Here is a 26,653-nt window from a genome sequence, read left to right on the forward strand (position 1 = left end):
AATGGACCAATGGGTCCCATCTTCGGACTTTATCTGGGCTTAGTAAAGGTGATAAGTTGTGGTTCAAATCGGACATTGCATTCGCCTGCTATTGGATTTGTAAATATTGAACATTTTGAACATTTGTGGAGGAGTTACCAGAAGGAGTGGACCTATAGGTCCCATCTTGGCACATCATATAGTCTTAGTAAATATGATGAGTTGTGCAAAGTTTGGTTTAAATCGGACACTCCATTCGCCTGATATTCGATTTATAAATGTTGAAAATGTTGATAATCTGTGGGGGAGTTAACAGAATGAGTAGACCAATGGGTCCTATCTTCGAGCTTGATCTTGGCATGGTAAAGATAATAGGATGCTCAGAGTTTGGTTCAAATCGAACATTCCCTTCGCCTGATATTGGATTTATAAATAATGGAATTTTGGACACCTGTGGGGGAGGTACCAGAAGAAGAGGCCCAACCTTCGGATTTTACCTAAGTTTGGTAAAAAAGGATATTGATATTGGATTTATAAATATTAAATTTTTTACATATTGTGGGGGGAGGTAATAGAAGGAGTGGACCAATTAGTTCCATCATCGGACTTGAAGCTTGATAATACGAAACTTGATAATCTTAATACGATGTACAAAGTTTGGTTCCAATTGGATATTCCTTTCACGTGATATTGAAAAATTAATTTTCAGCAAAATTTTTACCATTTTGTGTGACAGGTATCAGAAGGAGTGGACCGATATTCCCCATCTTCGACGTTGAACTAAGAATGGAAGAAATATTACAAAGTGCAAAGTTTGAATGAAATCAGTAAATCCCTTCGAGAGTTATAGTGTGCACCAGCCGGCCAGACGGACGGACATTTGTAAATCGATTCCAATTTGGCTGAAACGAATTTGGTCCAGAGAAACATGGGGTCATGAAGCACATTTTTGGCGTATATACCTTTGTTGGTCATAAGGCTGAGGGTAAAAAATCCCCGATCTTGTGTCACGTGGCTCTTTTAGGAATTTTCTCTAAGTCGGCAAGAAGATTTTTTTGAAAAGAAATTAACACAAGGCCTATTCTCAAATATAAAACCAACCATTCAAAAAATCACTCTTAGGCCTCCGCTAATTCTTGTAAAGGAAACAAAACCAACCAATATTCTTAAAAATCCGTACAAAAAATATTACCTGCCCTGAAAATCACTTAAAAATATTTTAAAAAATCCCCACTAATTTTTGAAGCTTATTTTTTTACAAATTCAGGTTCATATCTGTCACGATCTTTAAAATATGTTTTTCAAAATCCACAATCTATATGCTAAAAGTTCTGTTTGATCTTTGGTAATGAATTGATACATATTCCGAAACTTACACCTATGTTACTTCCACAAATAATCTTAGCGAACCAGTCATAGTCCTCTTTCAGTGCTTCGAAAAATAATAAAAAGAATCTAATTTATTTTAAATATCTACCCTGAAAGTCCATACATAAAAAAATCGTAATTATGCTCTGAAAAGGCTCTGAAATCTTCAAAAAAAAAATCCACTTTAATTCCGTGAATATTTTTATTCCAAACCCCGAATTAATTTTTTTATTTCTTACGCCTAAAAGTATGCACCACACACGAATGTTAACAATCTACCAGCTGAGCTTTGAATATCGTCATATTTATCATTACATATGCAGGATCCCATGATTGTGGACATGTATTATAAATTACTGATCATATAGCCTTAATTCATTTGGCACCACCGTCCTTTTTAAAGGACACCAAAAATTTAATACAACTACCAGAAGCAACAACATTAGCTCAGAGAATTTCTATGAATTATTTTATTGTTGTATCTGGTTCCATTTGCCCTTAGCTTTATACTAAAACTGAATTTTATTTAAAAAATATTTATTAAAAACATATTTAGTTTTAAAATTAAATTTAAGACTTTGATGAATATTCTCTGCCGTTATCTGGGTTGAAAAGCGTTAGAAATATTGAAATATTTTCTCTCTTATTTTCCACATAAACTTTAACCGAGTTTAACTCCTACAAAAAAACTATTCCTTGACCCCGGGATAATACATTTATTTTTCGACCAAAATCTATTCTTCATTGCTCGAAAAAATCTATCCTCATCGCTCCGAAAGTCCTTGAAAAAAATAAATTTCGGAAAAAAAATTCTTAGTCTAACTTTTAATTAATTCATAAAAAATTAAATCTTCGATATATTTTAAATGAATTCCATTGCAATCTTTGGAAAGAGAAACTCAAAAATATCTCATCTCATCAACCATTCCCCGCATAATAAAGTTGAACAACATGAAGTTGTTATTTGGTAGCATGGGAGCCACTGCAACAACAACAAACCCTGAAACAACAACAAAACAACTGTTGTTATCTGCCAATGTTCTACGTTTATGAATAATTTAATTATTGTTTAAATGTTAATTAATACACCTTTTGTTGGTTGGTACTGCTGCTAATGGTGTTGTCTTTGCCGTTGTTGTTGTTGGTATTTCCCTAACCAACATCTTCAACAGCACCCAACCACCAATGACTTGTAAATTGTTTTCTGTTGTTAATGGGTTTTTGTTGCTACTGCTGCAATTGTTGTTGTTGTTACAACTACTGGGAGTCGATAGGTTTTGCATTCTTCTTTTTGCCTTTTTTTTTTGTATGCAACAAAGTGCAACACTTGGTTGTCTTTATTTTGCAGTGCAATAACAGTGAGAGAGAGAGAGAGAAGGGGAGAGAGGAAGGGTAATGATTGGAAGATCCCCAAGTTTAAGTCTAAAACTGCAGTGATCGAGTTTCATTTTTTCTGTGAGTGTAACTTAGCACCAGATAAAAATGTGGAGGAGAGCAAAACAACGAAGCAAAACAGCAAAAGATACTTTATAACTTGACAGACACGCATTTGGCACTAATTGCATAAAAAATATAATAAAAACAACAACAAAAAATTAAATTAAACAAAACAACAACAGCAACACCAAAAGCTAGCAGCAATAAAAAACGGCAACATTTTCAAGAAAACGTGCATTGTTAACAAACACAATCAAGCACACACAAACAACAGAGACGACAGTGTGTGTAGAAGAGAGCCAGAGAGACGCAGGCCGGCAGAGAGACAAACAACAGCCCCACAACAAACCAAACCGGCAAATAAACTTACATTACACATGACATACTCGGCACCACCAACACACGATCCAAACTTTGTTGTACTCGGGTAATGTATCGTTTGTGTTACTTTTTTATTCGTCTTGTTGTTGTTGTTGCTGTTGTTGGCATTTTAAAGAAAAGTCGTTAATTAGTGGAAAAAGGCTTTGCTTAAGCGTTAATTAAGTTTTGTTCAACGACGACGATGGCTATGACGAAGAGGACGACGTCGTCGTCGTTAGTCTGTCTCAGTCAATGAGAAAAAAACACACACAAACAACAACAAAAAACGCAACGAATAATTATTCGCCACACTCATGTTTAGTAAATACATGCGAATTTTTTTGTCCGCCCGTCCACCACATGTTTATACAATACAATGTTGTTATTGTTGTTTTTGTTATTGGTGGCTGTTATGCTTTTACATGACCAGCAGCAAGCCGCGGCATATCGAGTAAGAGGAAAAATGTTGTTGTTGTCATTTCCATTAATTAAAATTCAATTCCTTACCAGAGTGCCGCACAGAAAATAGAGTTGTAAGCACGACCCCCCCAACACCAATACCTCAACACCACCACATTGATCACATTTACACGCAGCCAACCAACCGCCTGTCTGCCGGCCTGCCTCCTTCCCGCCAACTCTTAGTTAGGCCTGACGAATGACTTCAAAATGCCATAAATCCAGTTTTGGTTAATTTGTTTTCTAATTAATCAACGATTATTGTTGTCGTCATATGTTGTTGTATTAGTTGTTTTTGTTGTTGCGTTAACGTGCAAAAACGAAACAAAATGACTAATTCATTTATTTAATAACATCCTGTCATTAATTTCAGAAAATTGTGAATTATTATTTTTTTCGTATGACAAGCGGTCAGTCAATTCGCTGGGAAATCTCATTCAGAGGAATATGCAGAGAATATAAAATCTATTTAGTTTGTCATAAAATCATGAAAATAAGTATTTTGATTGTGGAAAAAAATTTAATATTAAAAAATTAAAATAAATTGTGGAATTCTTTACTCTTACAAAAATCTGTTTTATACATCCTGTTTTTATACCCTCCTCAGCCTTATGGCTAATGAGGGTATATACACTCTGATACGACTAAAATGAGCCCCATCGAAATATTGGTTTTAGAACGCATGTATCTTTGGGCCAAATTTGTTTCAGACAAATTGGAGTCCATTTACAAATGTCCGTCCGTCTATCTGGTCGGTTGGTGCGCACGATAACATTCAAAGGGAGTAACTGATTTCTTCCAAGCGTTGCACATCGTAATATTTCTTCCAATGTTAGTTCAAGTTCCAATCCAATATTAGGCTAATTGAATGTCCGGTTTGAACGAAACGTTGCACAACCTATTATATTTATCAAGGCTAGATCAAGACCGAAGGTGGGATTTACTTGTATTTACCCCCACAAAAGGGTCAAAATTTTCAAAATGTACAAATCCAATATTAGGAGAATGGAATATCCGATTTGAAACAAAATTTACACTTTTACAAGCTTCGATCAAGTCCTAGAGTTGGACCCTCTGTTTCTGGTAAATTGAATTTGAAGCGAATTTAACCTCATATATCTGTCGACAAGACCGACTGACATTTTTTTACTTGTTATACCTAAAAACCTATTACTATTTGATTTTTGCTCCTAAAAGTATGCACCACACACGGAAAATTTATTATACTATCCTATATTGCTGGAGAGCGACAAACGCTGGAATATCAGCATCAGTGGTCCTGATTACAACGGTATACTTCTTTTTCTTGCCGAAAACTATATTCCCTGAGATATGGAGTCGAAAATCTATACTTTCTGAGGGATTGGCCATCAATTCTACGCTGAAACCCTTGTTTTTCCCAATGCTTTTTAAATTTCCCTATGGCAATATTGGTATTAATTTGAAGCGATTGAAGTGCTGGTCTCAAAAATATAGTTATTATTCAAAAGAAATCCATTGTATTCGATTTTAAAGGAGATTAGAGAATATATATGTAAGAGGGATGTTTAGAATTTTCGATTTCTATAGTAAAATAATTAAATTTGTACAATCGAGTGGATCTGAATTTTAAAAGTAAGGGGGGAAATACAAGGTTCTCAACAGTATTTGGAAGCTTATATCTAAGAAAGAATGGACTTCCGCTAGACGATCTTTTGTAGTTGTTATAAAATACCTAATATTTGAGGCTATTTTGCATCCAGAAATTTCTAATTACAGACCACTGGATTGAACTTTTCGTGTAAAACCCTCATAAACATCCCCACAAGCTATGGAAGTAACCGAAATTGAAGAAAACTGTTATAAGAGGAGATGTGTTAAATCATCTGCAAAGAATTTTTTCAACCTACAATACTTTGGACTTGGAATTTTATAAAGGGAGATATGTCAAAACATGGACCTCTATTTTCAAATTTCCCAGAAGCCCCATGTATTAGAAAATACCACCAAAACCTCCTAACAAATGGGTCTTAGGACCATGGAAATAGCTAAAATAGGGTGAAACTTATTTAAACATTGTTAAGATAAATCATCGGCCAGTGTTTTTTTTTAATTTCGCAAATGAGATTTTTTACTCTCCGGATGGGTTAGAAAATGCGGCTAAAACTTTAAAAAAAAAGACCAAGATATTCAAGATTTCATCGAACTATATTTTTCTGCAAGGAAGTTGTCCATGCTCCAATAGACTTCAATGAATAATTACAACCCCTTTGTTTAGAAAATGTGACCAAAACATTCCAAAAATATGCCTCAGACCTAGGAAATACAGTCACTTCGTTGGGAAAAATTTGCAAAAAAAAAAAAAATAAATTAAAATGGAACGATATCGTTTAAATGAAGCTATACCAAAATGTAGGCCAATATAACCAATTTTCAATAACAAGCGATATATAAAATTTTCAAAACCAAACATCCTACAAGTAATAGCGAACTGAGATACATACCGATCAAGAATATAGAGGATCTCCGATAAATATTTTGAGGTATTGCATACAAAAAGACACATTTTTTATACACTCCACCGTTTTCGGATACCTTTCTCCCCCAGGTTTCTTCCATAAACTTAACTTTTGTTCTTATATAATTTCCAGCAACTGACTCCCATTTTAGCAAAACAATTCTGGACCATTAAAAATTTCAACACTCAATTTAGTTTTCAGCTTTTTTTGTTTTTGTATGTAAACAATTTATCCCCAAAAAGTACATGGCTACTGTAATTTTTCACTTTACACATTAGCACGGTCCGACACTAGCTTATATCAATTTTTTGCATTTTCAAAATTACTGCCTATAAAATCAACAATTTTATGAGGATCGAATGGAGAACAAACATCACGTTCGGCCCGTTAAGGCGTCCGGCAATTGGAATGGATAATTTTCCAATTAATTTAAATGGAATATGAACGTACTAACGCCGAACACACAAGGGATTGAAAAAAATAAAACTAAGCAAAAAATGGTTTGAATGGATAAGTTTTCAAAACAAAAAAAATATATATTATTTTTATTACTTACATAGGAGGGTTGAGATTGTATGGCTAACAATCCGCTAAGAATTTACGAGTTGAAAGATAATACGCCTTTTTTGTTGTTGTTAGAATTAGTATAACAAGATACTAATTTTTTAAGATGTATGTGATTTTTGTTGTTCCACTAAAATTTTTGTGATTTCTTAAAAAATACACTTGTTTTGCAGATTTTCTCTTTTGCAAATTTATTTTCTTTTTGTTTTAGTATTTCTTTTGTTGTGGTATTTTTTTTTTCTTGATCGATTTTTTAGCACGCGTTAATTGAAATGTTTATTTGCTTTGCTTTGATTTTTCTCAAACAATTAAAAATTCGAAACGATCGGCAAATAACCCACAGACAACGGTAGCATCGGCAGCAGCAGAAATCTGGTAACGTCAATCGTCAGCATCCAATTAAACGGCGAGTATCAATGAATGAGTAATAAAGCACAAAGATCGCCAAAGATATAGATTTCGTCTTCTTCTTTTGCTTCTTGATTTTCCAAATGACGACAATTATCAGCTGCTAATAAATATGGCCCACATGGAATGTTGTATCTTTTTTCAGGCAACAACACAAAACGTTTGTTTGTTTATTTAAGACGGACGACAAGAGAACGAGCGAGCGAGGGATATAATATTGTGGTAATAAGATGACGATTGCAAAATTTTTATTTCCGAAACCCGTTTTTTTAATTTTTAAAAAATATATATTCTGAGCCCTCTAATTACCACTTTTCTCTTCCTCTTCTTTTCTCTATTTCTCTAATTACTCGGTAAATGACACTTTTGTGATTTCTAAACAAAATGCACTTTGATTTTTATTTTTCTTGTTGTTTTGCAGTTAAAGGAAATAAATCACTTTTCTTGTTTGTTGTTGTGTTTTTTTTTCTCTGCTGTTAGCTCGGTTATACTTGACGAAGCATAAATTGTAATTACATATATGATTTTTAAAAATGCCTTATTAATTAACAAGAAATTCTTTGCTATTTCTTCTTCTTTTTCTAATTGGATTATTGGGTTTAATTTGATTTGATATTATATTTGCTTTTTCTCAAATTAACTAGATTTGTTTTCTTTGCCTTTTTCACAAATTAATTTTCTTATTATCAAACACCAAAAACAGCACGTCTAAACGTTGTATTATATTTATCTACCGCTCTAACGTCCGTGTTCTTCGAATGTTGAAAAACATTTATGCTGGCAAATGCAGTTTTTCATTCATTCATTACTTTGGCAGAGAACAACAGCAAGAAACAGCAGCAGTAGCAATGAGAAAGAGAACGAGAGCGGGAGAGCCCACCCATTCCCCACACAACAAACAATAATACAATCATATGATACCCGGAGCAGGGGATAACAACGAGAGAGCGAGACTGAGTGTGAGAGTGTGTGAGCAAGAGGTAAACAAACCAAGCCACCGGCATCATCGCCGTTCGTGTGATGGGGGGATAAACAAAAACAAAATGAGACCGGCTTTTCTGCGGTGTTTATTTTTGTGTTGTGTTTTTTTGCTACATTGTTTATGTCTCTCTCTCGCGCGCTCTCCTCTCTCAATAGTTAAAAGAGGAGATATTTTGTTTACATTGTGCTGTTGGGGAGCATTGTTTTTGCCATTTTTTATAAATGGAGGGGTAATTGTTTGGGTGTTCATTTTGTGTTACGGTGAATTCACAGGGAATTTATTTAAAAATATAACATAGTTTAGATTAGGGAATTAGTGTTAATAATATAAATTCAAATATTGGAAGGAATTTATTAGCTTGAATGTAGCAATATAATTGTTGTATTTTTTTATAAATTATTTTGCATTAATAAAGACATAAGGGGCTAAAATGAATATTTTAAAATGGTCGAAAATTAATTTGCAGCAAATAAAGACCAGCGTCATTTAGTTCAGAATAAAATTATTTAAATTAAATGACACAAGATATAAAAAACCCAGTGAGCTTAAAAACGTTCACACGACTATTTCGATCTATTCGGTATTTTGATTTTTGTCGGCACATTTTCTAACTGAAGTGGTTTTTATGTGGAACTATGGGTTCATGGAGGGTAAAAATCATATTTTCAGAATATTTTCGATATATGACATTAATTTTACTTGGCCTCCGTATAAGAATCGTGTCACATTAATTTATTTTGCGTTGCGGCCTTTTGAAGATAAAAACATATCTGCAGAAAATATTGGAAATAGGTAGTACAGGGTGGCCAAAAAAAGACTGATTAAAAATGGTTATATCTTTTTTTGTTTTTGGAGATAAATCATGGCTACATTGAATCATTCATTTTTTTTATTCTTCTGGAAAGTCAATTATTACAACTCAACTAAATTATCGTTGTCATTTGAATGTCCCAACAGCTCCCAGTTACAAGATGATTAGGAACTTAGTCTACCGTTTTGAGAAACCTGGAAGAGTGTTAGATCTTTCAGGAAGAGGAAGAGGTCGATCTGTGCGCCAAAGGTGTTTATTTGATTTCTCTTAATCAAATTATGTTTTAATGGAGGATATTCCTTGTTATAAAAATCTTACTCTCTTCTGTCTTAGCTGGCTCGATAAGCCGAACTTAAAAAATATTTTCAATATTTTCATCCACTTGATCTTTCCATCGAAATCGTGGCCTTCGCCTTCTGCGTGAACCATCAGGTGGCTCGTTTTTATATGCCATTCGCACAACTCTATACGACTGACTATGTCGATGTCCGTATATAGATGATAAAGCTCCCCAACATCTCTTGTTATTTGCCATCGATAAATTATTTCAACATTATCTAATAAACTTATTTTTTAGAAATAATATATATATATATATATATATATATAATTTCCATAAAAATGTCATTTAAAAAACATAACCCACTGTGCTGATACAAAATGAACGCCACAGCACGTGCCAAACTCTCATTCATTTTTATTCATTTATCCAACAATGATTCACTGTTTCTCTCCATAACATGTATTCATTTGAATTAAATCTCTGCCAACATTCTCTCTTTCTAATGTACTCTCACGCTTTCTCTCTCTCCCCGTTGTGTTAGGGGTTGTTAAAACGAAAATAAACAGGGATTTCAACATCATTGGTTGTTTAGAAAGGGAAGCAGCGGCAACAACAAAAAATCAATGAAAAGGGGATATCCCAAAAATAAAGTCAACAAAGGAAAAGAGCCTACGCAAACAAACAAAAAGGATACAGGCGACAATGCGCAGACAGCAATCGAGTGAATGTTTGTTTGTACTGCTCCTAATGTGTAGGAGGAGCAACACAAATGCCAATACATACAGAGTAAATAAATACCAGAAGTATATAAGGGAGAGAGAGTATATAACCTAGGGAACAGTTAAACAGAATTATTTACTGCCCAAAGGTGTTTATGAACCAAAAACAACAGTAGAGTTAAGGAATAAGAGAAGCATGATTGGGGCTGCTGGGGTGGGTGGTAAACTGATTGGTTGGTGCGAATTTGGTATGATAACACAAGCATAACCATAACCATGAAGCTGTTTTTTTGCTTGTGGTGACACACAACTTCCAAAGGCTATGGGTAATGGAGTCAACACAAAAATTATTTGGAACAATGTTGCAAAAAAATTGCTAAATTTAAAAAATTCTCTAAATTTGTTAATGTTCTCCCTCTCTTTTTCTTTTGTCTGATATTTTTCTAACCATGTTTTGTTCTCTCTACCGTCTTCAATCAATCATTTATTTAAGCTTTTAATTAATGGGCACACAAACAAGTACCAAACCAAAAAATTGCATTAGAAACAACAACAACAAAAAGAACTTGTATAACCTTATGCCAAAATGACAACAACAACCATACGCAACAATAACCCTTCTAAAAAAATGTCATTCATTAAACAAAGCAAATTTCACCCTTAATTTTGTGGTGGATTTTGTTTTTCAGGATGATGATTGAATATTAGGATAATGGCAAGGACGGACATATTCCAGCATAAAGGTGACTTTTTACACATCATTAGGTTTGAAGTGATGGAAAAACGTAAACAATTATTTTGAACTAGAAGCGATGATTTTTATGTGATATGAAATATTCGATATCTGGAATTCAAAATTTACCAAAGGTGTGAATTTTTTTAAATGTTTTTTCGAAAGAGGAGTGGATTTAAAAAAAAAATCAAATGACTAACAAAGGTGTAGATAAAAAATGTTTCTTCGAAGAACTAACAAAGGCTTGATTTAAAAAAAAAAAAATTAGATTTAAATTTTTTAATATCTTTTTAGGGACTAACCGTATCGTTGATTTTTTAAAAATATCTCTTCAGAGACTACCAAAGGCGTGGATTCTTTAAAAATGTTTTTTTTCAGAGATTGCCACAAGGCGTGGACTTCAGAGAGGTGGCGTAGGGGATGACAGATACCAAACAACGGCTCTGTTTGGCTTTAACATGGCAAAGTCCAGTCTTATCTTGGTCCCTCTTTCCTCTCAATTGTGGACACTGACTTCTCCGCGGAGTCACCTGGGGTAGCTATTTTCATCATCCGTTGAAATGTGAGCTAATATGAGCCGCGAGTTCATCCATAAGAACTATAAAAAAATGGGTTGAGGCGTCAGTTTAGTTGCCCACACTCGGAAAACCCTTCCTACTATGAAAAAGCAAAGAAAAAAAGAAAACCAAACCCCCATAATGTTGACGACCCCCGCAATCGTATGAAACACCACGCGATCTGCGAATCTGCACTTGGAATGTGCGCACGTTGTACAGAACAGACGCAGTGTTCGCTTTGGCGAATGTACTCAAGAAGTACAAAGCCGACATTATTGCCTTAGAGGAGATGCGATGGAATGGGACTGGCGTAAGTAAATCAGATGATTACGACCCGTATTATAGCTGCCATGAAACGAGACGCGAATTTGGCTGCAGATTTATGGTTAATAGGAAAATAAAAGACCTCCTCGTCTACAGATTCATTCCAGTAGATGGACGAATTGCCGTATAATCCGTATAAAAGCGAAGTTTTTCTACATCAGTTTTATTTGCGTCCATGCTACGACCGAAGATAAAGATGAACACACCAAATAGGTTTTTCAACGAGCGCCTAGAAACTGCATATGACCGCTGCCCTGGCCGGTAGGGAAAATATCTTTGGCCCCACCGTCGGAAAATTCAGCCTTCATGAAGAAACATCCGACAGCGGCACGAGGTTGATTAACTTCGCGGCAGCAAAAAACATGGTAGTTAGCAGCACCAGATTCAAGCATCTCGATATACACAAGGCCACTTGGATTTCACCCGATCAAACAACGAGAAATCAAATCGATCATGTTGTGATAGACGGAAGGCATTCGTCCAGTGTATTAGACGTTGGATCGATCCGAGGAGCGAATATCGATTCGGACCATTACCTTGTGGCAGCCAAGGTACGCACCCGTCTTAATGTTGCAGCAAAGGTGCGATCTAATGTAAATTTGACGTCGAAAAGCTGCAAACACAACAGATAGCAGAAGCCTACTCCGCTCAACATACCCAACTGATTCACGAAAGCACCCCGATAGTAATATAGAAGCACAATGACAAAGAATTGCCCACTCCCTACAAACTGCAGCAAAAGCAACAAATGGGTACCAAAGACCACCATCAAGAAATCCGTGGTACGATCAGGAGTGTCGTAATGCTACTGATATGAAAGACGCAGCGTATAGGGCAACCCTGCAGACAGTAGCAACACGTAATGTGATGGAGAATTATCGGGAAAAAAATGAGAGAGGAGAAACGTATTTTCAGAAAAAAGAAGAAAGAGCAAGAAAAACGTGAGCGTGAGCAAATCGAGATGTACAGGAATCAGAATGAAGTCCAAAAATTGTACCAAAGGGTAAAACACCAAACCGAGATAAAGACAGCGTGCGAGGATCTGGAAGGAGCATTTTGAAAAACTTCTGGTATCTAATAGTGGCGGTGAAGAAGATACCCAGAACCAATAAGAGATGAAGGTATAAAATGTATACCACCTAACCAAGATGAGGTCAGAATAGCAATTAATCGGCTGAAGAACAATGAAGCAGCAGGTGCCGATGGGTTACAAGCCGCACTATTCAAGGAACAAGCCGCTGGTAAGGAACATGTACTAGCAGGTTAGTACAATTTGGCTAGAGGAATTCATGCCCAATGATTGGAATCTCAGCATCCTGTGACCCGTGCACAAGAAAGGAGACAAGACGGTATGTGCCAACTATAGAGGAATAAGTCTCCTTCCCATCGCATATAAAGTGCTATTCAGCGTACTGTGTGAACGACTGAAGCCAATGGTCAATTACATTATTGGACCATACCAATGCGGCTTAAGACCTGGCAAATCCACCATTGTCCATATTTTCACTCTGCGCCAAATCCTGGAAAAAACCCACGAAAAACACATCGACACATACAACCTATACGTCGACTATAAAGCCGAATTCGACAGCCCTATCCATTCAGAGGTGTTTAAAGTGGCAGTTTGTCGTGTGATCTTTTTAACATCCTGCTGAAAAACGTCATCGACATCGATCATGTTGTGAGAATGGATGAAAATGCCCCAGCCCAGAAGGCATATAAAAGCGAACCAGCTGATGGTTCACGGAGAAGAGGAAGGCCACGGATAAGATGGAAAGACCAAGTGGAAGACAACATTGCCGAATATGGTCTTTCAAATTAGAAAGACCGACGCACCTGGAAATCTTTTTTAAGCTCGGCTTATGGACGAAAGTTCTGTCACAAGCCAGTTAAGTAAATAAGTAATACCCTATCCTATCGCTTTCCCCAAATTAAGTACTACTATTAATTTTAATGTTTTACCTTTCCCCAGCTGCATCATGCCAATTCGTACACCTCATTTGGCCACAAAATAAATGGCCACTTAATATTAACCATTAAATGATGCACTGCCTCCACACACACACGACAACGGCCACCACCGCCACCATAATTAATCTTTCTAATTTGCCGCAATCTAATAGACTAAACTCTGACGATGATGATAATGGTGGCCATAAAGAACATTTCAATTAAAATAATTAAGAAGAGCAGAACAGAACAGAACAGAATCAGGGGAGAAAAATAAAAACATAGGCAGCACAAAGAAGCACGCAGCAAGAAACGGTGGATGGAACGCTTCTTCAAGCGGGCGTATGGAATGGATGAACAAAAGAGAAAAAAATTAACTTAAAAAGTGTGCAAACGCATTGCAGAAGCACTCAATTAATCGGAGCCCAGGGGGAGGGGAAATTTGTATACTTAATTATTCTAGCAATTCCAATTAGCTAACAGGCCATTGAGGTACACATACTTGGTTTACATTATCTAAGGAGAGAACAAATTGTTGCCACATTAATTGGTAAATGATGAAGGTAGAGCACAGTGACCATAGCTAAACTCCAGTAAGGTGTTCTATACATTGCAGGACTTCTAACCTTGCTGTAACCACTGTATGTTTTATTACTTCGCAATCAAATGCCAACAATACCGCTGATTGTGAGAGTCATGTAACACACACACACACACATTCATATTTATATGTGTGTATATTATTCTCGCTCCACAAGTCCTTGTTAATCACAATTAGACATGCAAACGAAGAAAAATAAGTTGCATTAACAACCTAACAATGAAGCAATAGGAACGCATGGAGGATGCGAACAAAAATTACATCTTCATAAAAGAACACCAAAAAGAAGAACGCATTAATTGCGAATCCGCCATCCCCAAGCCATGCACCACGTGCTACTGTCATAGCTTTATGGCCTTCGCGAAATGAAGTATGTCTTACCGCCACCACCACCTACACATCAGCCTTAGCTGAGGTTAGTTAGCCGTGCATCCTCGCACGGCTCATGGAAATTGAAACATTTTGAAGACACCAACACAAAAATTAATTTCAGACTCTCAACTCGACGATTTAATGAATAAAACACGTGGCACCAGGCCGTTGCAGAGCATCATCATCGTCGTGGATAATAATATTCCTTGTTGTCATCGTCTGATTGAATTGCCATTGTCATCCAAGGAGCTGTGTAACCTTGCAATGTAAGTCCTTGTTGGCATACGCACTCACATACATACACACACACAAGATGTAATAAATAAATTGAATATTGTTTTCAAAAAAAATGAAAGGGATGATGATATACTCCCATGCAATTTGTATTTCAAGTACCAATTACTTTGCTAGGAAAATAAAGGTAAGCTGCAAAATTAGAACTACTTTTTTTCAATGGGTGTAGTATTAAAATAATATTAATTGAATAATTTTCTTATTAGAATTAAAATTAATTTTGAAACACAAATGTAATTTTCTCCGATCCACTAACATAAGCTTGGAATTTTTGAATAGTGGCGTGGATTTTTTAAAATATTTTTTTCAGAGGCTAACAAAGACGTAGATTTTTTTGAAATATTTTTCAGGGACTACCAAAGGCGTAGGGAGGTTGCGCAGTGTGCTCCTCAGCCTATAGTTCCAACGAGGAAGGAGGAGAATTTAATAGAAAATACTATAAGCTACCCAAAACTGGTATAGGCGATAAATAGTCTTCAACCCTAAAAGTCTCCTGGTGCCTCTCTGCAGGCATTTTTAGGGCTTGTCTACTTCTATCGTACATACCTAGTCTAGTCTCAATACTTTAGAAAGGTTGCTAGACTCAGAAATTAGAAATTATATGCAGCTCTTCAATAGGGAGAATAATAGCTCCATCTCTTCCATAGAAAGAAGAATACCAGCAGCTCTTCCATAGGAAGAAAAATACCTGCAGCTCTTCAACAGGAAGCAGAATGCATGCAGCTCTTCTAAGGGAAAAAGAATGCCTGCAGCTCTGTAATAGATGAATATCTCCAGTTCTCGTATACGGAGAAGAATACCTCCAGCTCTTTCAACGGAAGCAGAATATCTGCAGCTCTTTCAAATTAAGGGGACCCCCCAATTTCGGGGCCAAAAATTTTTTTGATTTAATTCGAATCTACACTAATTCAAGAACGTCCCTACAAAATTTCAAGAGAAAATCTCAAGAACTCTTGAAGATATAGCCGATTTATTGTGTCAGCATCAAGTGACGGCTAAAGGGATTCTCAATCTTTAAACGCCTTTTTCTCTTTTGTGAATGGCGGGCACGATAACTCAAAAACTAATGACTCAATCGATTCCAATTTTTACACGTTTCTCTGTGAGTGTATAGCTATCGTATGAACTAGGATAAAGCCAATCGGAGAAGTTTTTTCTTATTTTTTAAATATTTTTTCAAAGGTCCACCTGCAGCTATTCCACAAGAAGAAGAATACCTGCAGCGCTTCCACAGCAAGAAGAATACCTACAGTTCACCTTTAGGAAAAATAAGACCTCCAGCTCTGCTACAGGAAGAAAAATATATCCGGCTTTCCGATAGGAAGAAAATAACATGCAGCTCTTCTACAGGAAGAAGAATGCAATAGGAAGAAAAATACCAGCAAACTTAGCAACTCCCATCAAAGGCAAATCAGTGGATACAGCCTTACATGAGGTGGTTGGATGCATCGAGAAGAATACGGAGTCCTCTGGCTACACTTTGACAGCATTCCTCGACATTGAGGGAGCTTTTAACAATGTTAAGCTAGAAGCCATCCATTCTGCTCTCATAAGCTCAGATACCCCTCACTTCTAACCAGGGTGCGCAAAAATTCGCTCGCGAATGATTCAAAATACATTCTTTTCGTTTTGTGATCATTTTACGAATGAATTTATGGCGTAAATTCTTTACGAAACGAGCATTCGCCAAAGAATGTTCGCACACACATAACAAAAGAGTGAAAACACACAAATTAAATTAAATTCTTTCTCACATTCTCTCACGAATGAAAACGAATATTCCCGAATTCTCGCGAATGATCAAAACGGCAACAACAATAACAACAAATGTTCGTGAACTCAATAGTTGTTACACATGTGTTTTCTTATTCCACACAGTTTCTACTACTCACACATTCATTTGTTGTTTGTTTACCTTTTTATGATATTTTTGTTGGTGGCTGTTTTTAACAGTGCTCGCGAGCATTCGCGAACATTTGTTTTTCAAGTTTTTCAAAAGAATGTTCTTCAGCCACAAATGCTCGCGAAAGAATGATTCGACGACGCTTGCAGCGAATTTTTATCGTTCGTGAATTTTTCGTACAATGCGAACATTCGCGAGAGAATGCAAATGCTTGTTCATTCATTGTAACTTTATCATTCGCGATAAATTGAAAACATTCGAATTCTCGTCCATGATCATTCGTGAGAAAGAGCGTATTTTAATCATTCTTCGCACCATGCTTTTAATGGACTGGATTGATAGAATGCTGGAAAGCAGAATTATCAACTCATCATTAGGAGTGAATTCCGTGGGGAATTCTGTCAATAGAGGCATACCACAGGGAGGAGTATTATCTCGCCTTCTGTGGCGAGAGGTGATAAATGAGATACTTCTGAAATTCAATCTTCTTAGGATAAAGGTTGTAGCCTATGCCGATAATGTAGTCCTGCTGTTGGTGGTAAGTTTCCAATGACAATTACAGATATTTTGGAGGGTGCCCTTTCAACCCTGTCTAACTGGGCATACGCCAAAGGTCTTGGTGTAAACCCCACTAAGACAAAAAATGGTGCTCTTCATTAGGAACATAAGATACCTAGTTTCCGCCTGCCATCACTGGGAGGAGTGACCCTAACCCTTTCTGAAAAAGCAAAATACCTTGGTACTTTGACCGCAAATTAACGTGTTATAAGAATTTTGAAGAACACTCTAAAAAGGACTACTGGCACTCTACTCATGCCAGAACTCCATAGGTAAGAGCTGGGGATTAAGACCCGATATTATACACTGAATTGTTAAAAAAAATGAAATCCTACCACCCTTCTGGGAATTTGTTCTGGGTTTAAAAAGAAATTTCTTGACAACTTTCGCACTCTGAAATTATTTTAAACCTCAAGGAGAACCACATCAGAGCCAACTAGTTAAAAATCTTGCCCTAAATACCAAATAATAGGCTACCGCCGAGAATTCAAAACACAAAAATTAGCTAAGTTGGTTGAAAAACATGCCCAAACTCCCCATAGTACCGAATAATAGGGTGTATCGTTATATGGGGACTACTCCCAAAAGTGTAATTTTTTGTAGGGAGAATTGATACCCAATTGAAAACAAAGTACCAAACAGTCAATTCTGTTAAAAATGGCTCAAAAATACCCAAATATTGAATATTAGGGGACAATACCAAAATGTAGACAGATATGTCCCATTTTCAATAGCAAACATCTTAGGAGTAATTGAAATTTTGTGAGCTCTACCGTGATTTCAACAGACGTACATATACAGAAAAATAAAATCCAGAATTTTATTCTTTTAGCAACCTGAATTTCTTAAAGGATATATTTTGAACATTGGGATTGAAAAGTGGTTTATGAAAATATTTCCGAAAGAGATTAAATTTTTTTTTGTCGAAATGTGTTTTGTATTTTTAAAGAAGTTTTGAAAAATTAATCTTAAACCCAATTAATTAGAGTTAAGGGGATCATCTCCAAATTAAATTAAGATTTGTTTACTAAATAGCCGCCGATATTATTTTCAACAGCTAACTTTCGGTGAGCTCCTTATAAACTAATTTCATATAGCTCAAATAATTCCTCAAAAAACACACGTTCTTTTAAAAACCAATCATAAACTCCATATTTAAAGTAATATCCTTTGGTGGTCATCAAAGCTAATTCCCACATTCCCAAAATATTCATTAAATTCCAAATACACTAATCTATGGATATGTATGTACAATACATACAAAGCAACAATGATAGTAGATTAGCAATATGAGCATGCCACAACAACACATACCACGTGCTGAAATAAAATGTGCTAATTTTTTTAAAACGCATTAAAAAAAATAACTTTTTAAAACGCATTAAAAAACTTTTTCAAACAAGGCACTCAACATAGTCGTAAATTATTTGTACTTAGTATTTCGATTTATTCGAAGAATCATAAAAAAAAACATTTAAATTCAAATGAAATGGGATGGATATTTCGCTCAATATCACTACCGCCACACTTAACTTCAATATAATCTCTATTGACAAAAAAAGGTAGTAGAGCGCTTCGCTTGTATAAAAAAAGAAACTAAACAGCAATTTACAAATATAAATAAATTATTTTTATACAGTTGATGTAACAAATAGATTCGTATCTCCTCATCATTCTCATCCTCCTATTCCTTGTAACTCCAAGTTTAAGGCACCAACTTGCTGTCGCATTCATTCGTCATCCTCCTCATCGTCGTCTTCCTCATCATCATCGGAACCATCTAACAGCATACTGAGGAATTCCTCTTGATTTTCACTAATCAACTCCAAGAGAGCTGGGTTGGTTTCACCAATTCGTTGGATGGCCACATCGATCAACTCGGGGTGTTGTTGTAGGGCACTGCGTAAATTGTGAAATACCGGATCACCACGGAATACCTCAAACGGAGTCATTGACAAGTCGGCATCTGTGTCCTCGATATAGCTGTCACCTTCGGGTGTGGACGGTGATGTGGGTATGCCTTCGATTAGGTATTCAATGGCTCGCTCGGGATTGTTAAAACTTGCCTTCAACGCCCGACGAACATCATGTTCCACATAACCCATACTGACTATTTGGGCGACCATAGCCTCTGTTTCGGGATTTGTTGATACCGGTGTGGTGGTAACGGCAGCAGGAGTGGATGGTGTCGTCGCTGCTGCTGCTGGTGTTGTAGGGGTTTTAAATTCCGCTTCTGACGCCGCTGTTGTTTTAGTTTCTTTGGGTGTTGTAGCCTCATCAACTGCTGCAGCCTTTTTCTCTTCAGCTTCCTTTTTCGGAACTGCCGTGGGCACCGGTAAAGGCTGTTTCAGTATCATGATTACCAGAAATTTCTTCACATCGATGTTGTACGAACTGATTTTATCTTCGTTCTCGAGTATTTTACCGGCATAAATCAATTTTTGCAATTCCGGACTTACCCCCACGTCGGGGTACAGCGACAATTCTTTTTTCAGCTCATAGACTGTTTTGTCCTCGTCGATTTCCACAACGAGAGACTTCTGGTTTAGTGTCTTCACCTGGAGTTTCATCTTAAATATAGGAAAATCGGTGTTTTTGTTGTTTTTTGGTTCTATTTCACCACCGCAATTCGGCAAGCAATTTTGGTATTTGGGAATAAATAACAATTAAAATACATGCATGTGAGTCTGTCAAAATACGAAACACACACAAACACACTGTTTTTGACATTTACTCCGAAAAATTTTCATTGACAGTTTAGCACGTTTACATTTTGTTATTCTGTTGTTTGGTTGATTCGTTCGTTAGTGATGTGGGAATGTTGTGGATTTTGCACGAGTACTCGTTGTGACGAACAGACAACCACCAACGAAGTGTTGTTGTTGTGTTGTGCACAGTGAGAAATTGTTTGGAGAAATTTTATGTGGAAATGAATAATAGTGAATTAAATATGTAATTTATATTGATTTAGAAAATGCTAACAATAAACTAAGGTTATTTACACCAGCTTTGAGATCATTTTGAATGACAGCCAGCTGCTACTTGTAATAATGTATAATGCATGAATACATATCGCCGATTATTTATTTATTATTCAAAAACTTATTATAAATATAAAAAGTTATGAATGTAAGGCCACGTTTAGACTACTAAATCCACGCGATCTCAAACATCAATTCCATTGCGTATACGTCACTTTTATCCAGTTCGCAAATCCAGTGGATTATATTTGACGTATGCGCTACGGAATTGACATTTAAGATCGAGTGGATTTCGTAAATCTAAACGTACATTAAGAAGAACTTTGATACTCAGTTTTTTTCGTTTTATGATAACCAGGTACTTCAAATAAATAGTTTTTGTAGTTAAGGAGAACAGTTGATTTGTTTAGTACTTTGACACTAAACAGGATTGCATAGCACCGTATGATGTAAATTATTCAAATATATATTTAAAAATATTAAAAAATTTAATTACATTTAATAACATTTTAGATTTTTTTTTAATGCGCTAATAATCTTAACATATGTTCGCAATCTATAATTTTAATTTTATTAAAAAAATAAATAATTGTAAATTATCCTGAGTTTAATAATAATAAAAAAATAAATATTACGGTTTAGGTAATTTTCGTAATACCAAACAAAGTATAAAATGAGCGGAGCAGTATAGCCGAACGGGGCCGAACATATGATACCCTACACAACTACCGCGAAAATCTAACTTTCTGCGGTTCTATATTCAGATTCTGGGCAATATTTCGCGATATTTGCATCCTCTTAACCGATTATAGATCAACAGCTCCACTTTCTAACCCTGGCATATTTTCGAAATTGTTTAGCCCAGGTGAAAATTTACGCCATAAAATAAAAATTTGTTTACGTTAGGTTTTGTTTTATTTGGTCATTGGAATATTGACGGATCATCATCTAAACAACCGTTCTAAGTATTTGGACCGACCCACTTCACCGTGTAAAATATGTGACGTTCTGCATATAATAATGGCCTCTAGAGCGATTAGAAAACCTCACAAATATATCTTCGATTCATTGCACCCCCTAAATACTATCATCACAACATTACCGAAAATTATAGGCTTCTTTCAAAGCGATCAACGCGACATTTCTGACCTGTAAACAATGTCATAACACATAGAAACCATTAAATACGTATAAACTCCCACATTCAATTTAAAGGCCAACCACTTTTCTTGAATATACTATCAACTTGCCGGGTCAATCCCCTTAAATGAGTAAATTTATACGCCCCAATTTACACGCGCAAGTACTCATGCTTCTGATCCATACACCAGCACGGGTAGTATCAGCGTCTTGTAGAGTATGAGTTTTGGTCTGGCGACAGGTGGACTTGTCTCCAAATTGCTTATATAGACAATAGAAGCATTTGTTGGCCATCACAATCCTTCTCCGAATTTCAAAACTGATGTCATTAGTTCTATTTATGGCGGTTCGAAGGTATATAAAATCGTTGATTACCTCGTAGCAATAGTTCTCAAGTTCCACAGTTGGTCCGGATATACTGTGCGACTTGCGCGTTGATATTATCAGCTTCGTCTTCTCGCCATTTACTGCCAGACCCACTTTGGCAGACTTCTTATGAATTTTTCAAATGTGGTTTTTACCGCACGCAATGTTCGACCCATTATATCGATGCCATTGTCGTAGGCACTCGCCTCGCGTTTGGTGTACTGAGTGTCATTTCTGTTCACCTTTGCCTCTCATTTGATTTTTCCACCAGCTTGTTAAAAAGATTACACGACACACTGTCAACTTGTCCAAATCCTCGTTCGGTATTATAGAGCTCATTTCAGACTTTTACTGCTGACCTTGTGTCAGTTAAAGTTATCCTGCATAGCCGTATTAATTTTGTAGGAGTTCCGAACGAAAACTTGGTAGTTTTTTGCAGTACGGCAACAAACCAAACAAATATTTAAATGCAACATCGATCATTATTTTAATATCTAGTTTTCACAATTCCTGTGTAAAATGGAATATTTCGGAATAAAATATATTTTGTGAATATATTTCTAGAATTTGATATGTGAGATTACTAGCACTCCATAATGTCCTTTTTTAAAAGAGGAGAAATATCTAATCTTTTGTTAGCAGGAGTAGCTATGAAAGGGTTATTCCCATATGGACAAATTCCTTACAAAAAAACTCTTATGAGTACCGCAAATTCCACTTTTTTGTTACACAGAAAATGATATATTACCAAAACTAACATGCATTATCCGAACAAAAGAAAAAAATGCAGAACAACTTATTTTACTAACCTAAAAAATCCCAATGATTTTTGGATGTTTTTCCACACAAAAATACAACAAATAAATTACAAAACATAAAACATTCATTAATGGGATAGAGGACGGTGGCGGACACCAAAAGAAATCAACCATCTGCTTAAAATTTTAACGTATCGCTCCTCGGGGAAATTCAAAACAAACCCCTTTAACGGACATAAAATGTGGAATACACTACTTATTTGTAAAATACGAAACAGGCAAAACAAAAACACTGATTTATTGCAGTTGGTCACTTTTTTGGGCAATGTCAGACGTGACTTAGAAAAGATTTGGGTTTAGTAAATGGCATATTTTGCTTTGACAAAAATACAGTTTTTCTATGCCCGAGGAAATAACATAGAAAATTAAGGTATTGTAGCCCAAAAGGGGAATAGCTTAATTATCGCATTAGCTAAGAATGGAATAACGGGACTCCTAATGTCATGAATGAAATTGAGATAAATGTTCAAGAGCATTTCTATATACATATTTCATGTGAGGAGAGGGAAAGAGAGGTGAAGAAGAAACTAAGCCGAAAAATTAGCCAGGTTGTGCTTTTTGTGCTTCTTGCAGACCTAAGTAAAAAGTACAACGGAAATTGCCAAGTTTTATCGATACGTTTTTTAAAACATTTAACAGGAAATCAAAACCCATTTCAAAAGCACGTGATTTTTTAGGTTTAAATGAAAAATCTCCTTCTCACTATGTTAGCAAAACGTGTGCCACAGATTCTTATCATTATTGACTTTACAATGCGTCAACACCCATTATGAGAAGCTCATTCCTTTAAATTCGATTAAAAGAATGAAGCGCCGCCGCTTTGCCATAAATTTTGAATTGATTGAAATTTTCTGTTTACAATATTACGATTTAAAAAAGTTGTTGCGTATTGTTGAGAAAACAAAAAAAAAAAAAAAACTGAAATCATCCCCTGTTGGTCGCCACTGAAATATGAACCCTTTTGATGGCATTGAGATACAATTTTAAAATTTCACACCAATATTTGTGTTTGTGATGATGGACAATGCCAAGAGAATATAATGTTTGCAGAATGAAGGGAGTCACCAGGCAAATTTAAACTGAAACATTTCAATTGAAACTAGCCCACAGCGAGAAATAGAGAAGCATGTTCCGAGAACACTCAAAAATTATTGTAAGTTGAAAAGTGATGAGATTCTCATTATATTCGGCAGGTTGAACATAGATTACCTTGAATAATACTTGGATAATACCACCACATGTCCAACAAAAAGGAAAGTTATAATCAGGGAAAATTTAGATTAAGCATCTTGAGTTTGTTTAATCTAAATTTTCCCTAATTCTAACTTTCCTTTCATCTTTACAGCACATAAAAGGCCTCAACTGCCGTAAGTGTATGGCATTTACATGCCTTCAAAAACAATTCTTGGGATATGACACTATTCACGGACTGAATGGAGAAGACTGAAGGTCCGTGAATAGTGTCATATCCCAAGAATTGTTTTCGAAGGCATGTACATGCCATACACTTACGGCAGTTGAGGCATTTTATGTGCTATAAAGATGAGAGGAAAGTTAGAATTAGGGAAAATTTAGATTAAACATCTTGAGTTTGGCCCCCCCTTCAGTCTTCTCCATTCAGTCCGTGAATAGTGTCATATCCCAAGAATTGTTTTCGAAGGCATGTAAATGCTGGGCACTGGAAATTTTCCAACGTTTCACTGTCTTCCTCACACACACTACACCTGCTGATACCCTCGCATCCAATCTGTGCCTTCACGCTGAGGCGTCCTGTAAAAATACCCGTAAGTCTACTTATTTCTTTTTTGTTTAGCTTTAGGATTTGCTTAGTTTTGTCTTCATTTGGGTCACCCATAAAATGTGTGTGTTCTTTCCTATCACCTCATTATCCCAAAGATTTTTGTGGGTCTCATATGCCCATACCCTCATTTCTTGGTGTGTTGCGCTAAAGGGTTTGGCAATACTCACATCTTCTGAAGCCCTTCAATCCCAAACGAATATTCAAACAAGGTGACAGGTTGTCGTGTGATCTTTTTAACATCCTGCTGGAAAAGGTCATACGAGACGCAAAGGTGAACAGAAATGTCACTCTGTACACCAAACAATACAAGTTACTCGCCTACGCCGATGACATCCACATAATGGGGTGGAACATTGAGAGCGGTAACAGTCACCTTTGAACAAATTGAGAAGGAGTCTGCCAAAGTGGGTCTGACAGTAATTAGTGAGAAGACCATGCTGATGGTATCAACGCGCAAGACATCCAGTAGACTCGGACCAACTGTGGAACTTAAGTTAAAGATTGTATATACCTTGGTAACTCGGAGAAGGGTAGCGATGGTCAACAGACCATACTATGATCTAAGTAAGCAGTTTAGAAACAAGGCCGAACTTACACTTTACAAGACGCCGATATTACCCGTGCATATGCGCAAGCAGATGAGACAAATCTTAGGGTGTTTGAGAGAAAATTTCTCCGAAAGATCTACGAGTCGATATGCGTCGAATGAACCACGAGCTTTACAATATATACGCGGACATCGACATAGCTAGGTCATATTGTATGAATGAATGAGAATGCTCCAACTCAAAAGGCATATAAAAGCGAGCCTACTGATGGTTTACGCAGAAGGGAAAGGCCACGAATTAGATGGAAAGATTAAGTAGAAGACAACATATCGGAGAATGGTCTTTCAAATTGGAGGAGGTGCGCACAAGACCGACGCGGTTGGAAATCTTTTTTAAGCTCGGCTTATGGAACAACCGTTCTGTAACAAGTCAGCTAAGTAAGTCCGCCAGAATATAGACGCGTATGTTAGAGTTGGTCTCATAACGTTCATATAGATTTCATATCATTTTAGGATTAAAACCCCATTTAGAGCCTACGGCTCTTCTACAGAAAGACAAGCATCTATGGGCTTTGTCAGCCCTTTGCTATATGTGTGGTCTTCCAATTTAAGTTTCCTGTCTAGCATTACTCCCAGATACTTACAGCCTGTTTTTGTAAAATTCCAAACGAACGAATTCGAGTGACTTACGATCAAACTCCTTGGTTTTTAAAAATATGTCATTAATTTTTGTTTTGAAATGAATTATAAACATAAATAAAGGTTTGGTCGTAAGTCACTCGAATTCGTTCGTTTGGAATTTTACAAAAACAGGCTGTTAACATTATTTGATATGGCCATCGATTTATTTTGGAAGATGGGCTCTTCATACTGACCTATATTTTTTGTCTTCCTGGTGGAAAGACGTATATCCTACATCCTTTTGATCCAAACGTTCATGTAGATCTTCCGATTCATTTACTGGGAACCAATGAACAATTCTAATCTCTTCAGGAACTTAATTGTAATAATTTTGAACAATTGCGCCCGAAGTTTAAGTATACATTGCTAACATTTTTAAAGAAGTCTCGAAGTTTTTTAAGCCTTTGACGTTGGTTGAATGTATTTGTAGTTACTTGGGTAATGTATTTGTTGTTACATCGTATCCCTCATATACCATTCATGATAGAAAACCTATAGTCTTTCTTAACCCTAATCTTTCTTAAAAGTAAATTTCTTTTTTTATTGGAACAAGGTCGAATTTTTATTCAAATCTTTAATAATTACCCGAACCTTCGAACTTCTACATCTATATTTCCGTCATAAATTTGTTATATGTTTTACTTTGTCTCTATTTTCGAGTGTAAGTGAACTAAAACGCTTAGCTGGAACATGTCACAATGGCCATTATAAAGGTCGCGTGCCTCAACAATATCTGGTCAACCATGATAAAGAAAGCAAATAAGATTTCACTTGGCGGGAAGAGGGGGAGAATAATTCTAGCAAACATTATCGCATGATAATCGATTTATTACCAAAAAAAAAAAACTACACACATGCATAGATGTGTGAATAAATATATATGGCACTACATACGAAGAATAATGTAATGATTAAATGAAATTAAGAGTTACGACTGCAGGCTAGCAAAATTTCATCCACTATGAATTGAAAACGGGATTAAGGATTTTTTTCTATTCGTTCACATACTGTAACCTAACCTTGTCACATATACACATACATATATTGTATTGTATAATGATGATCAACAACCCCTAATTAAATTGAAACAATTGCGTTTTTTCTCACTCTACTTCTCATCCCGTTGTTACCCTTAAAATTCTACCAGTTATTGTTAGCA

At 36.0% G+C, this 26,653-nt stretch overlaps 2 protein-coding genes across 2 annotated transcripts in view; both read right to left on the minus strand.

Moving 5' to 3' along the window:
* The window catches only part of LOC133338020 (nuclear pore complex protein Nup93-1-like), a 79,964-nt gene that overhangs the window by 6,992 nt on the left and 46,319 nt on the right, over nucleotides 1-26,653 (minus strand). The window lies entirely within an intron of this gene.
* Nucleotides 18,891-19,741, minus strand: LOC133338021 (UV excision repair protein RAD23 homolog A-like). Its single transcript, XM_061546208.1, has one exon. The coding sequence runs from the start codon at nucleotides 19,728-19,730 to the stop codon at nucleotides 18,891-18,893; it is 840 nt and encodes a 279-aa protein (XP_061402192.1). The 5' UTR covers nucleotides 19,731-19,741.

Source organism: Musca vetustissima, unplaced genomic scaffold (genome assembly GCF_032173495.1).
Source record: "Musca vetustissima isolate MV318-11 ecotype Yass unplaced genomic scaffold, APGP_CSIRO_Mvet_v1 utg26122, whole genome shotgun sequence".
NCBI lineage: Eukaryota > Metazoa > Arthropoda > Insecta > Diptera > Muscidae > Musca > Musca vetustissima.

Coding starts and splice junctions, on each gene's coding strand:
- LOC133338021 (XM_061546208.1), bottom strand. CDS start 19,730: ATGAAACTCCAGGTGAAGACACTAAACCAGAAGTCTCTCGTTGTGGAA.